The sequence below is a fragment of the Macrobrachium rosenbergii genome, chromosome 16, assembly GCF_040412425.1.
Source record: "Macrobrachium rosenbergii isolate ZJJX-2024 chromosome 16, ASM4041242v1, whole genome shotgun sequence".
NCBI lineage: Eukaryota > Metazoa > Arthropoda > Malacostraca > Decapoda > Palaemonidae > Macrobrachium > Macrobrachium rosenbergii.
Window position 1 is genome coordinate 20,180,092 of NC_089756.1, and position 16,134 is coordinate 20,196,225.

Genomic DNA, 16,134 nt, shown 5'->3' on the forward strand with positions numbered 1-16,134 from the left:
TAAAATATCAAAACACAAGTTGAATTTTATTAGGGTAGTAATGAATTCGCACGTGTAGATACTCATTCGTGTGTGTAACACCATAAACAAACACTGGTCATGAAAACTGCTCTTGAATGTTTTGTCCTAAATTGTCAAGAGAATATAATTATAATGGTTAATGAACGTCTTTTACTTCTCTTGATATTGATAATATATTTATATATTTGTTACATAATGGTCTAACTTAATTTTCCGCCTTTTATTTTACAATTCTTCTTACCTATATTTGTTTGTGTTGTTGGGAAGATAAAATTATCTTGAAAAAGTTTTGAAAAGTGCTCCCGTTTTATTTTCCTTTATTCGTATGGTATTATACACTGATTAGTCTCCATATCACGCCAAGCAGAAGTACAACTAGCATAAGTAAGATCTCAGAAAAACGAAGGTGAAAGACCTCGCCTTTCTCTTGATATTGTCAATTTACCTTCTGATTATCAGTTTCACATTTTTCTGCGGCCATCTGTATCAAAAAATACAAATACATAATGACGTAAAAAATGTTTCAGAATATGTCTCTAAAACAATTTTTTTTTTTTTTTTTTTTTTTTTTTAAGTTTCTGTAAAATTTTATCCTTACAATTCCCATGTCTACTCCCCACGTTTCGTCAGAAACGGTATATAGGTATAAAAAAAAAAAAAGCGCCGAAGTTTCTTCGGCTCAGTCGAGTTTTCTGTACAACGTATAATCAAGGCCACCGAAAATAGATGTATCTTTCGTTGGTCTCGGTATAATGCTGTATGAGCCGCGGCCCATCAAACTTTAACCACAGCCCGGTGGTGGCCTATCCTATATCGTTGTCTGAAGCACGATTATGGTTTATTGTAACCTTAAATAAAATAAAAACTACTGAGGCTAGAGGGCTGCAATTTGGTATGCTTGATGATTGGAGGGTGGCTAATCAACATAACAATTTGCAGCCCTCTAGCCTCAATAGCTTTTAAGATCTGAGGGCGGACAGACAAAGCCGGCACGATAGTTTTCGTTTACAGAAAACTAAAACGACATGGAGATCAGGAGAGAGCCAAGTACAGGCAATGAAACGCTAATGAGAATTCCCTTACACAATTCAAAGTAGAAGCCTTTAATTCCCTTGCGCTATATAAGGGTACCTTGGTAATCTTTGCTAGTTTGCCTGGAGAAATTTGTTCTTCGAAGTACAGGTTATCAAGTCGTTATCGCCGTTTTATCTGTCACTGAAGGACTTCACAGCATCACGAGGCTCGATGATTTATTCAGTCTTAATTCTCAGATGGGAAATCTCCAATGCCTGTTTCTCATTTCGTCTTATAATTCCGTTTTATCTTTTTATCTCATAATTCCTATCTATCAGTCCAACTGTCTAATTCCCGGTAACGCATGATCTTGCAGTTCCGGTTTATAGTTTTATATTGTTATTCCCGTTCAATGTTTTATTATATCTTATTGTTTCTGCCGATCGTTTTGTACTGTGATTCTTATTCACGGTTTTATCTGATTCCATTCATAATTTTTACCAGGTCATTTTCTCATTCCAGTTTAACGTTTCGTCCTGATACTTATGATTATTGTTTTACCTTAAAATTCATAATTTTGATTTTTATTGTATAATTTCCATTTGCTCCCTAATTCTGCAATTACTGTTTATCGTTCTGTTCTCTAATTCCCGTTTATCATTTTATCTCCGCGCATTTTTGAACACTAATGGCAGTGGTATGGAGGAGGTCATGTGACGGCTTCATGCTTGTTGACAGAACAAATAAAATACTCAATTACGAAGGCAATTAATTTCCAGCCTTTGATAGACGGATATAATTATTGCCAGTGTCTTTATCTTTTAACAAATTAGTTTTTGGCTCTTTTTTTTGTCAAACTGGTTTCTTTCTTTTTCCTTTTTCTTGTTCCCTACGGGCCTGGGCTAGAAAAGGGTATCAGGATGCCCGTCCCACTGCCTCAGCCTTTTAAGCGTGGTCCTAAACGAGCAACTTTGATGATGTAATATTTTGCGCGTCAATAATCTGCTGTAAAATGAATGCATCAGCCTTTCAATGTGTTCCTTAAACGATGAATTGAATTGAATTGAATTGAATATAGAATTTAGGCCAAAGGCCAAGCACTGGGACGTATGAGGTCATTCAGCGATGAAACGGAAACTGACAGTAAAAGGTTTGAAAGGTGTAACAGGAGGAAAACATCGCAGTTGTACTATGAATCAATTGTTAGGAGAGGGTGGAAAGTAAGATGGAAGAAAGAGAAAACGAAAGGAGGTATAGTAAAAAGAATGAAAGGGGTTGCAGCTAAGGGCCGATGGCACGCTGCAAAGAACCTTAAGTAATGCCTACAGTGTCATAGGAAAACTAATAGACCTCAGGAAAAGAATATGGAGCCCCCTGTTTTCCTTGATTTTCTTGAACATTCTCCTCTCCCTTACAGTTGACGTGTTTATGTTATAAAATTTCTATAATAAGATGCATTAATAAGGAATCAGAACAGGAAATTATCTCGGGAAATATTCCCGGAATATGAGTAACTGTATGTCAGTTAATTAGCTTATTTATTTATCATCATTTCTCTGTAAGTTCCTGTTTCTTCACAAATTTCATATTTGTAACTCGTCACCTATTTAAAAAAAAAAAAAAAAGGGGGGGTTATCCTGAAAAAGCCTTGAAAATCGCTCCCGCGTTATTTCCCTTTATTTTTATGTTATTGTATATTGATCAGTCTCTTTGCCAGAAGTATAAGTAAGAAAAATAAGAACTCAGAAAAACGAATAGTGAAAGATTTCGCATTTCTCTTAATATTGCAAGTTTACCTTCTGCTTATAAGTTTCATATTTTTCTGCAATCATCTGTATAAAAAAATATTAATAGATAAAGATGTCAAAAATATATTCGAGAATATTCCCCTAAAAATACGTTTTTTTAGCGTCTGTAAAATCTTACATTTGCAATTCCCATGTTTAATCTTTATATTTCGTCTAAGACATCGTATGAATAAAAAAAAAGGGGGGGGGGGTAGAGAACTCAGTAAAAAGCCAGGGACAGGCAACGGAAGGCTGAACGGAATTCCCACACACAATAAAAGGCAGGAGTCTCTCTTGAATACAAAAAAAATAATAAAAAAAAATAAAATAAAATAAGTCGAATTTTAATCACCCGATGACCGCGTGCGTGACTCCCTTACCATAACCTTTTTAGGTTGAGGATACCGCCAACGTCACAACGTTATATCAGACGCTTCTTAGGTTTGCCTGGCTTCATTCTACTTTGCATAATGATCATAAGAATATCTGTGTTCATCTCAATTCATGAATATTTGTACTCATCTCATAATTCATAAGAATATTTGTGTTTATCTCATAATTCATAAGAATATTTGTGCTCATCTCATAATTCATAAGAATATTTGCATTCATCTCATAATTCATAAGAATATTTCTGCTCATCTCATAATTCATGAGAGTATTTGTGTTCATCTCATAATTCATGAGTATTTGTATTCATCTCATAATTGAAAAGAATATTTGTGTTCATCATATAATTCATAAGCATATTTGTATTCATCTCATAATTCATAAGAATATTTGTGCTAATTTCAAAATTCATACGAATATTTGTGATCATCTCATAATTCATTAGAATATTTGTGTTCATCTCATAATTCATGAATATTTGCGCTCACCTTATAATTCTTAAGAATATTTGTGTTCACCTCATAATTCATAAGAATATTTGTGTTCAACAGTGTTTGTCTACATCTCTTTTGCATATTGTTCGCATTACATTTTGCAATATTTTTCATTTACCTCCTCGAAGAATCACGATATCTTTTAAATTAACGTATCGAAGAATTTGAGGGATCTTTGTGTTGAAAACATGATTAACCTACGATTATCATTTTAAATAGTCGTCAATATTTTCTGTTGCTAGCCACCGATTCACAGGTTCCTCTATAATGAACACACGGTCATTCTACGATTTTCTTTTTACATTGTAGTGATATTTTATTCTTATTCATTCTTAAAATGTGTTAATGAACGTCCTCGCGTAATAAATACACAACAAATCATAGTGTCCCACTATCAGTCTACTTTTTTTTAGATATATTGTCGGTATTATTTTTCCCATGGAGTATCCAAAAGTATTGAAGTAGCGAAAAGCAAAATGTATAATATGAAAGACAGTCTCATGCAACTTTGAAGTTTTCGTGAACGGGAACTGTATCATACTGAAATAGACTTTAATAAAACTCTAAGGTAAACAAGCACATACATTCTCGTAAATTTATATACACACATATATACATACATGCACACACACACACACACACACACACACACACACATATATATATATATATATATATATATATATATATATATATATATATATATATAAAACACGAATGTGTAATAAAAAGATGTAACCTGCTGTTTCTAAAATGTTTAAATAAAAAAAAAGACGTTTCATAAAGACATATTACATTGTTCTTTTTTAAACATGCAAACTGATCAAACAGACCATAAAGTTAAGAGCATTTTGATTATTTAAAAAATTGTATTTCACGACGGATAATATTCTCTGAACAGATTAAATGTCAAATCGACAAAACGAATTTAAAACATTTCGTATTACACTGGTCTCCTTGCGACGCAGAAAAAATGTAATTTCAGTATCATTACATAAAAATAAATATCATTTCAAGATGATGGGTATTATCAAAGTACCTTTTATGAAATATAAATATTACCTTGTAATCCAGACTAAAGCTATATTTTTCTATGGGGTCTGTAATGTCCATTCATTCCTATGTATGTAAGTATGTAATTATGTATGTATAATAAATTCTCCTGTCACTGTAATATGCCCAAGACTAGCCACCTCTTGTTTGGGGTCCGTATTTGCCTAGGTATTCCTGTTTATATATGTACGAATTTAAGTTCTATGTGTATATGTATGTATACATTTAAATGCTACTTTTACTTAAATTTGACCTAGACTAACCATTTGTTGCTTTGAATCTATATTTCCCCAGTTATTCCTACGTATGAATGTACATATCTACGGATGTATGTATGTATGTATATATATACACATGATAATTCTACTGTTACTTCAATCTGCCCTTGACTAGTTATTTGTCGTTGGTCTCTATATTTGCCCAGTTATTCCTACTTATGCATGTACATAACTATGTATGCCTATTTATATATATATATATATATATATATATATATATATATATATATATATATATATATATATATATATTATTCTACCGCTACTTCAATCTGCCCCAGACTAGCCACGAGATTAAGAGCAGAAACCTGACCCACACGACCATTGCAGGTTGGTGCCGAGCGAGCACATGTGCGGAGAGAGAGTCGAAGTGATGTTCAGCGTGGTCATCATCAGCATCTGCTTCGTCCTCCTGATCACTCTCTCCTTGATGCTGTGCAGGTGAGGATGAGCTCCAGCTTGCGTGTTTTCGTTTAGGTTTAAGCCGGGGCCTTATGCCAACACGGGTCCTTGCCTCAAGGCAGCTTGTAGGTCTGGTAAGGTGTGAAGGGGGGGGTAGGAGGCCTGGTGGGGATTGATTTATGAAATTTAGGCTGTCAAGCAAGCCAAGAACTGGGGGACTTTGCGACAAGTAAAAAATGCGCCGAAGTTTCTTCAGCGCAATCGAGTTTTCTGTACAGTGTATAATCAAGGCCACCGAAAACGGATCAATCTTTCGGTGGTCTCGGTGTAATGCTGAATGAGCGCGGCCCATGAATGTTTAACCACGGCCCGGTGGTGGCATGTCCTATATCGTTGCCAGATGCACGATTATGGCTAACTTTAACCTTAAATAAAGTAAAAACTACTGAGGCTAGAGAGCTGCAATTTGTTATGTTTGATGATTGGAGGGTGGATGCTAAACATATTAATTTGCAGCCCTAAAGCCTCATTAGTTTTTAAGATCTGAGGGCGGAAGGACAGAGAAAGCCGGCACAATACTTTTCTTTTTTCAGAAAACTAAAAAGGGGGTTGGAGTAGTTGGACAGCAAAATAAAATGATCCAGAAAGCAAAGGAGATGAGGTATAATAATCTAGAGGCGGAACTGGGAGAAAACCCCACAGTTGCACAGACAAGCTATAGTTAGAGAGGCCCGGTGTGGACCTTCGGACTCTGAACACCCAATTTTGCACCAGGGAGAGAATTCTATTCCCAGTAGAATGATCGAACCGTATGCAGTTCTCCTTTAGCCTTGTTTAAATCCCAGTAGAATATTCAAACAGTATTCACTGTTTTTAGATAAAAAAAAAAAACAATAAAAAAAAGGAAAATAAAATCTTTTGATTCAAAACTCTCTCCAGTCTCAAGTTAGCTTCTATATTTTGCTGATAAACGAAATATTTGTCAATTGAAAATAAACATGGGAGAATAGTCCTTTCTTATAATAGTTGTCTGCGTTCATTACACCGATGCGTTAGCACGAACATACTTGACCTCGTTCATACCATGCCAGCAGTTTTCTACGCTAGTTGATGGAAATACATCAATAATAACTGGCTACCTGGTCCAAAGATTGACAGCAAGATGCTGTCCATTATAACACAGCCTTCAGCCACTCAGGTAAAAGTTTTAATTTCAACTCCACGACTATAGTGCCTTGGTGTTGAAAGTAAAGCTCTTACCTGAGAATTATTCCCCGATGTTTATGTTCCGTTGGCAAATCTCGAATTTTGTTTTGACATTTTTGTTTATCAGGAAAATATAAATGTCAACCTGAGACTGGCAAGAATTCTTAATTAAAGGATTTTTAGTATTCTGTTTTTTTTACTATCTAAAAACAGTGAATATTGTTCGAATAACCCACTGGGACTTATATACGCCTAACGGAATACTGCATATTGTGCGACTATTCTACTGGGAATAGAATAAGCGCCCGCCCAAGGACTCAGGAATAAGTTGCCGAGGAAAATAACCTCCGACATATATGCGAGCAGCAAAAAATTACCAGAACTAATGGACGGCGAGTCTCTTATTCTGAGGAAATTCTCTTTCTGGGATGCAGAGGAGAATGAATTTGTAAAATCTGCTCAATTGTATGACTTCGAAACGTCCGGAAAAAATATATCTATGTTTCTGAATGTTTAAGCATTTTCTCTTTAGGTTTCATTTTGCTTAGGTCTGTGCATAAATTAAAGGAATCAAAGGTTCAAGTGTTTATATATGTATATATATATATATTATATATATATATATATATATATATATATATATATATATATATATATATATATATATATATATATATATATATATATGTATATGTATATGTATATATATGTATATACAGTCGTTTTCCTTAACAAGGATGCTCCAGAGATAAAAGCAAACAAATGAAGCTGCCATACATACATGCACACATATAATATATATATATATATATATATATATATATATATATATATATATATATATATATATATATATATATATATATATACATATATATATACATATATATATATATAAAATATATAAATATAAATATATATGTATATATATAATGTGTATATGTATATATAAATATATATATATATATATATATATATATATATATATATATATATATTTATATATACATATACATGCAGTGAACTCATAGCTTTTAGATTCCTCAAGTTTATTTTGCCTACGTATCCTGTGCAAACTTTAAATCAGATTTGGGAACAGAAAATCCCACTTCAAGCCAGGATTCGAACCACTGTCGGCTGGAATAACTGTGGTATTGCGTGGACAGATGTCCTCATAACCCATGTTTCCATATAATTTTATGATATATTTCTACCATTACAAATTGTGAAAATGTAAAATTTCACGTGACATTGCAGTTTTTTTAAGGACCAGGTCGTGTATATATATATATATATATATATATATATATATATATATATATATATATATATATATATATATATATATACACGACCTGGTCCTTAAAAACTGCAATGTCACGTGAAATTTTACATTTTCACAATTTGTAATGGTAGAAATATATCATAAAATTATATGGAAACATGGGTTATGAGGACATCTGTCCACGCAATACCACAGTTATTCCAGCCGACAGTGGTTCGAATCCTGGCTTGAAGTGGGATTTTCTCTGTTCCCAAATCTGGATTTAAAGTTTGCACAGGATACGTAGGCAAAATAACTTGAGGAATCTAAAAGCTACGAGTTCACTGCATGTCGACCGTTGCCTGTATTTTAGATCGTTGGACGGGTCGGTACCGTTCTCGGTTAGCACTCTCCTGAGCCCGCGTTCAGGTCTCCGGCCGGCCAATGAAGAATTAGAGGAATTTATTTCTGGTGATAGAAATTCATTTCTCGGTATAATGCCGTTCGGATTCCACAATAAGCTGTAGGTCCCGTTGCTAGGTAACCAACAGGTTCTTAGCCACGTAAAATAAGTCTAATCCTTCGGGCCAGGCCTAGGAGAGCTGTTAATCAGCTCAGTGGTCTGGTTAAACTAAGGTATACTTAACTTAGATCTAAAAAGTTTTTCCAACCGGTTCCGTATGATATACAGCGCACTTTTTTCATTATTCTGCACTGAAAGAAAGGAAAAATTGCCTATCAAAGTACAAAGGTTACTCTGTTGTCTGAAAAGTCGGCGTTGACAACCACGTCAGCTGGACGCCAGCTTTAATATCAACTGTCACCCATTTTAGGTGATAAAGCATTAACCAATAAGCGTTGGTTCGATTACTCCTTAGGAGGGGGGGGGGGGATTTCTTTAATTATTCCTTTTCGGATTCCAAGACTTTCAGAGGGAAGCGTATTAAAATACTTGAGGTAACAAAGTAGTGAAGAGGTCGTTGTGTCCATTCGGATACATAGTGTTTATGTATACATGACCATGCTCTTCAGAACCCTTTGAGCCGACGTTTGTCCTTGAATGAGATTCATAAACATTTTAAGCAATTTACAGCTTTCCGTGCATGACCAGATAGTGTGATATTGTGCAATTATGATGAAATATTTCCTGATATTCTCGAATTTACTACTTGGCAACTCATGTCTCGCGGTCGGCCGTTATTTTTCTCACAATGAGGAATAGATCACCCTGTATTTGATTTCCCCAAGGTAGAATGCATCATACGCGCCGAGGCTAAATTAACATACAATTTTACACAGGCTTTTTAAAACTCAAATGTGACACTTTATTGGAAAGTAATAATAAATCGCCTTTATTTTTTTTAATGAATTTCTAATACAAGGTTTAATCATCTGCCCTCTTTCCATTTCAGCAATTTTTGCGATTAGTGTCACCTTATATTTCTAATCATCAAATTTTCCGTTCTTTTTCTCCTGCGTCAAGAAACTTACACACTTTCAGCCTTTCACTCCTTCTGTGTTTGTCAAAGGATTGGCAGGTTTTCTGTCTATTAATTAAAGATTGTTTATTATTATCACTTTACAGAAGTTCACTTGCAACTACTTACTCTCTGAATAGCTACAGCTTTGGATGAATAACAATACTCATTGCAACTGAAAAAATGACTGTTACCCTTACCTCATTGATCGATCAGCTTGTAAATCTTTTCAGCAAATACAGTACTGAATCCCCTTTCCGCGCACATCAGATTACTTAGGTGCATGCACGCGCGCACACATATGCATATACATACATACACACATATAATATATATGTGTGTATGTGTGAGTGTGTGTGTGTGATACGTGACTGTAGAAAAGGAACCAACACAGACGGGAAACAAGATTTTGTTGATTGTCCTCCGAAAAGTCACATCCACTTAAAATATACTTCGCTTGATGAGAAATAGCATTTTTTTTTCTCTCTCATTCAAAATTTGTAGTGTCTTTGCCTTAATTAAGCGGTCCGATTTCAGTGTAAGACAGGGATGAAGATAATAAATGTCAGATTATGTTATATAAGTCTATTCAAGCATATATACTAAAAATGTTGTTGCACATCAACAATGTATATGAAAGGTACGCAAGTTCGCATATTGAACATAATAAAGTATTAATGTTATGAGCTTCAGAGCTATCAAAACGCTGCTGGTGCGACTGAAGAACTTTCTGAATTTACCTTTGCACTAATAACCCTAGATTTTTTCTGTGAATATATTCTAGGCTGATCAAATTGGCTTGGTTTAGTCCCCGTGCCTGGACCTCAATTAACACATGTTGATACGACCAAAAGGAGTATTTTGAAATAGGCTTATACAAGGCCAAGAGGAAGAGAAGATCTGCTCACTTCCCCCAAAATCTCCTATGTAGGCGGAACTTTGTCTACCTCCTTATTGCGTCAGCAGGTGAATTGCCGGTACCTCTAAGATACGTCATCGCCTACGTAGTTAGTTACCCCAGGTGGGAGGCGACTCCACCCAACTGGGTAGACCCTGTCTCTCTTGGCCTTGGGGTTATATATCCATGTATCATTCTGACATGACAATCTTTGCAGCGGTGTTTAGCTTTCCAAAAAGGCTTTAACGGGGATAACACTAAAAGTTCCAGACTTTAGAGCTTACCAGCCTGAAATATACAGCTATACGAGTAAAATGACAATAAAAAAACTTTACTCTCTCAGGTGCTCCCAAAAACACGGTCAATTACGTTATGTAATATACTGGTTTTTTACTGCATAAATAGTATTAAAATTAAGCAGTCGCATATAATTACTGGAAATCTCTTTTTGCAATCAAGGCTATATCCCTTTGTTACAAATCCGGCCACTCCCAACATCGGTCGCAAAAACTGATTACACAAAAAAGGAATACTTGATTACGTGACTGATTTGCCTCTGATTTATATGCTTTACTGACAAAGAACTAATCGTGTCATTTTTTAAATATTTCATTAAATTCGGGTATTTAACAATCAAGCAAAAAAAAAAAAGCTGCGAGACTCAATATATTTCAGCATTACCCGCAGATTCTACAAGAGTGGCAGCATCTAACTGCGAAAAGCGATCACGGTGAGTTATTTCGCGCTGCGATAAATAGATATTAAGAAGTAATTTTCCTTTAAAACCATGAAGGCATTCGGTAGAATTCAGGTGTGAAGAACTTACTACCTAATCTGATACCGGAGTTTGCCTGTCATAAGGGGCAGATTTTCTTTTTGCTGAAAATATTCCAATACATCACCCAGATTGTACTTCATTGAGAGAATAATCGGTTTCAACATGGCAGTCCTTTTTATCGTATTGCATTAAAGCACAGTTGTCATCTACGGCTCTACATTGGATTTTCTTTGTTTCTTTTTCTCAAATCGTTCAACCAAGCTTAACCTGTCCAAAATGCGACGCCTGCTTATCACATTACATTAACCAAGTACATAATATTCTGCGTAATTCAAGTTGCTGCTTGTTTTTTTTTTAATCACTTCAGTGAATCATTCTGGGTTTTAAAATGCAGTTTACTGGTAAAGTTAAGCATACCTTAGTTTAACCAGACCACTGAGCTGATTAACAGCTCTCCTAGGGCTGGCCCGAAGGATTAGACTTATTTTACGTGGCTGAGAAGCAATTGGTTACCTAGCAATAGGACCTACACCTTATAACAAGGTAATGTACTAACAGGCAACAAATAAGATCAGGGCAGCGATCCTTAATTAACTGTATGATAACTTTCCTAAAAGAAAGCATTTAATTTGAAGACGAATCCTATCACTTATTCCAAAGCTAGTGTTGGTTACGCAATGTTGCTTTCATTTAATGCAGTTGATTTCCACACAAACCAAATGTTATTAGCTAATTCGTTTAATAAAAATCTATTTTCATTTACGTCCTACTAGTTTACCGGTGCATTATATTATCATGATTGATTCAAAATCAATGGTGAAATTCAAACGCATTTGTAAGTGAGAACTAAAAAATTTTTAAAACAGGGCACAACATACAATTACCTTTGAATATTAATCAAACGTAGTTTTCACAGCGCCAATTAACAAGCATCTTTGATTATTTACCTAGGTTATTTAACGCTAAATTTGCATTCATATTTAATGCTAGTGTTTCGTGATGCTGTCATTGGAAAAGAAACCCAGTGAACACAACTGTTAAAAGCAGAGAGAGAGAGAGAGAGAGAGAGAGAGAGAGAGAGAGAGAGAGAGAGAGAGAGAGAGAGAGAGAGAGATTAAATATATACTTGCTTCTCAAAGGAGAATAGGATATAAGACTCAAGAAACTGAGCTTTGTCCCCACAAAAAATCAAGTATCAATCCGTTTAATTTACTGCGTTTCATCTTTTTCTTGAATGATTTGTTTTTCCCACAATAATGTGGGAAGCCAGTGACTGACAAGGGTCTAAACTGGATAACGTGTGCATGTCAATCGTCATGCGGATGCTCGGAGCCTTCAGGGACAACCAGCATTTGAATAAATTTCTTATTGAAGATTCTGTGATAACGAAGATTGATACTGGACATGAATGGCACATTGACCAATGGAGGATGTCGTTTTGCAGCCGCTGAAACCTGTTGTAGTTTGTTATAAAATGTATATAATCTTATTCTTTTTTACTTCTTCGGTCTTTCTATCTTTACATAAGGGCAGTCCATTCTGTAGGATTATTCTTTTATTGTTAAGTTCGATTTTACTCCATTCTAATCACGTGCAAATAGAAAGTACTCTAAGAAAACGACATTAAATTACTCTGTTACACCAAGCAAATTCCATATATTTCTTAACAAAGACCAACAGAAGGAACCATGTCATGATGATTTCACAAGAAATCTTTTCTTCTAGTTTTGGCTTTCAGCCATTCCAGCCACACGAAACTAAACAGTACAAGAGGAAACACTACAACCATCTATACTAGAACGCAAGTTCCAGCTATTTCAAGATACGGGAAAACACTAAAGGCAACCGAATGACAGCATGAAGCAAGAGATTATTATAACAAAGAAGACCAAGACAGACAGTCTGAGGCAGGCAAAATGATATCCCAACGCCTGAGATACCTCCTAGTTTTGCGCTGAGCTTCCAAACCTTTGTATTCTCTTGCTCCTGCCTTTTTTCCTAACTCTTAAAATCTAGTATACTTTAATAGTTAGGCGGATCCATCGCCTCCTTGTTTCCGACCGGTCTATGTTAGATATAGCCAACGGGGTGCCCGTTCCAACAGCCTCTGTATACAGGAATTAAACTGGAATGGAATGGAATATAGAATTTTGGACAAAAGCTAAGAGCTGGGACCTATGAGGGAAATTGAGAGCAAAAAGGTTTTAAAGGTGTAACAGGAAGAAAACCTCACAGTTGCACTATGAAACAATAATTGTCAGTAGAGATTGGAAAGTCAGATAGAAGAGAATATGAACGGAGGCACAGTAAAAGGAATGAAAGGGGTTGCAGTTAGGGGCCGAGGGGACGCTGCAAAGAACCTTAAGTAACGCCTACAGTGCACCACGTGAGGTGCACTGACGGCACTACCCCGCTATGGGGCTTTATAAATGACCATCAGTATCGAACGCGACCGTGGAATGAACGTAACTTCGCAACGAGCGGCTTAGAACTCCAAAATTCCTCGGAATCTTGGAATGATTCCTGACCATCATTGAAGATGTCTGCAAGCCACCTACTCTTCATTGTTGAATTACATCAAGAACCATAACGTCGAGGACTGACACCTGTCATACGTGTTCGTATAACACGTGTAAGATCTATGATATATTCGTAGTTGCCGACGTAAAGAAATAGTTAACTTTTATTCTAGGTTATTAATGGGAGCATGGAGATTGTTGTGTTTAGTGGGTGTAAATATAACCAAATATGAGTGTTAGAAATGACATTTAAGAGCTCCTCTAGGTTATGAAAATCATAAAATTATCTATTCATTCCGGTAATCATTTCCTCTGTGTTGGGAATTATTATTATTATTATTATTATTATTATTATTATTATTATTATTATTATTATTATTATCATAAGGTCAGAATTATTAACAGGCAAACTTGTTCTTCATACCAAGTAAGACGGTGTTAACACAAATTCCGTGGTCTTATATATATATATATATATATATATATATATATATATATATATATATATATATATATATATATATATCTTCTTCGTTTTAACGTGCTTTTTCCCATTTTTATATGGGGTAAGCAATATGCCTTCTTTTCGAAGGACTTTGATTTGGCGTTGGGGTAGGCCGTAGCCTCGATCGGCTGCCCTGCCTGACATCGCTTAGAACCCGGTAACGATTTGTACGTGTATCGTACCAATCCCCAGCTCCCTTTCTCCCAGCAGCGAGGAGAACTGGGCGGTTAGGTCGACAGTTCGAGACGTGTGAGGTGTTTGTTATGTTTTTTAGAAGATGTTGGAGTGGCTTTGTTTATGTGTGTATTAGTCTGTAACACCCATTTGCTTTCAGCAAACCTATCCGTTGATTACATACGTAATCCCGGGGTGTCTACACGGATAGCAAAGTGTCTGCCTTCTCTGACCAGTCGGCTGCGGATTTGAACCCGCGCCACGGACCTCTACGAAGTCCGAAGCTGCTGCTCTACCGACTGAGCCATCGAGGCTCCATATATATATATATACATACATATATATTTATAGATAGATAGATAGAGATAGCTAGATAGAGATAGATAGATAGATAGATAGATAGATAGATAGATATGTATATATACGTATACATATAGATGTGTATATATATAATTACACACAAATATATATATATATATATATATATATATATATATATATATATATATATATATATATATCACATCACCGTGACATTTTATATACACAAACATTAAGCTACAAATGTAGTTTAACATCCAATATATATATACATATATACGAGTATGTGTGTGTATATACATACATATATATACACATATATATTTGTACATATATATATATAAATGTGTGTGCATTTATGCGCGTGTGTATTATGCGTAAAACCACAATCATATACACCAACTAGTCAAATTGAATTTAAAATTCGAGAGGCAATGAATAGTTGTGGGTTTATCATTGATGAATTTAGTAGTGAACTCTCTCTCTCTCTCTCTCTCTCTCTCTCTCTCTCTCTCTCTCTCTCTCTCTCTCTCTAATATATTGATGAATAATTATATATACATATAGGTATACAATCTAACAGCATTTTATGTAATTGAAAAGCCTATAAAAACGACATGAACATTAAAAAGCATATTTTTCGGGTGACATTGCTTCAACCCAGATCACTAATAAATATAGAAGAAGGTAGTTATGTATTGTATATGTTACAGTCAAACTGTGAAATCAGTCATTTCGTGAAATGACTGAAATTTCAGGCAGATAACGAAATGCACTTAGGGGACATTTGATCCCCCCAGGAGCTAGTACTGAACACGGCGAAATACATTTGACCCCAGGGACTAGTACTAAACCCGGCGAAACAGTGTAGGTGACTCACTGTTTCGCCGTGTTTAGTACTAGCTCCTGGGGATCAAATGTCCCCTAAGTGCATTTCGCTATCTGCCTGAAATTTCAGTCATTTCACGAAATGACTGATTTCACAGTTTGACTGTAACATATATAAGGGTGGAATCAAGGTCTAGAGAATACATGGTGGAATAACTTTAGCTCGCACCTGGTTTGACCTACCCGCGGGGGGGGGGGGGCCGAACTATTGGAACATTTTCTTGAGAATGGTTCTCAAAACAACATGATCAATTTCTACTGAAGTTAGTGGCATTGCTCGCCGATGCTATCTTGATAAAGAGATAGTGCCGGCGAACAATGCCATTAATTTCCATAGAAATTGCATAAGAGAAGAAATATGCCAAAATAACATCAAATTATTAGTGCTATGGGATTTGCAGTGGCCCTCCTGACAAATTAAGATCTTCTGTCTGACTGAGGACGACAGGCTCCAGAAACTTACTTTTGTTTTGACATCTACTCTTGACACGGCCTTACATCATTTCATGCTGTAACCAGTATCCCTCTTAAGTGTGTATGAATATACAATTCAGGCAAAATGCCTAGCGATCGGACCAATGAGGTCATTCAGCGCTGAAAGGGAAATTGAGAGCAGAAAGGTTTGAAAGGTGTAACAGGAGGAAAACCTCGCAGTTGAACTATG

General features: G+C 35.5%; 1 protein-coding gene across 1 annotated transcript in view; it reads left to right on the forward strand.

Moving 5' to 3' along the window:
- LOC136847165 (platelet glycoprotein V-like) overlaps positions 1–16,134 on the forward strand; it is a 440,086-nt gene that overhangs the window by 418,204 nt on the left and 5,748 nt on the right. Inside the window, exon 4 of the mRNA XM_067118571.1 lies at positions 5,368–5,478. Within this exon, the coding sequence (XP_066974672.1) occupies positions 5,368–5,478 (111 nt within the window). The remainder of the gene's footprint in view (positions 1–5,367; positions 5,479–16,134) is intronic.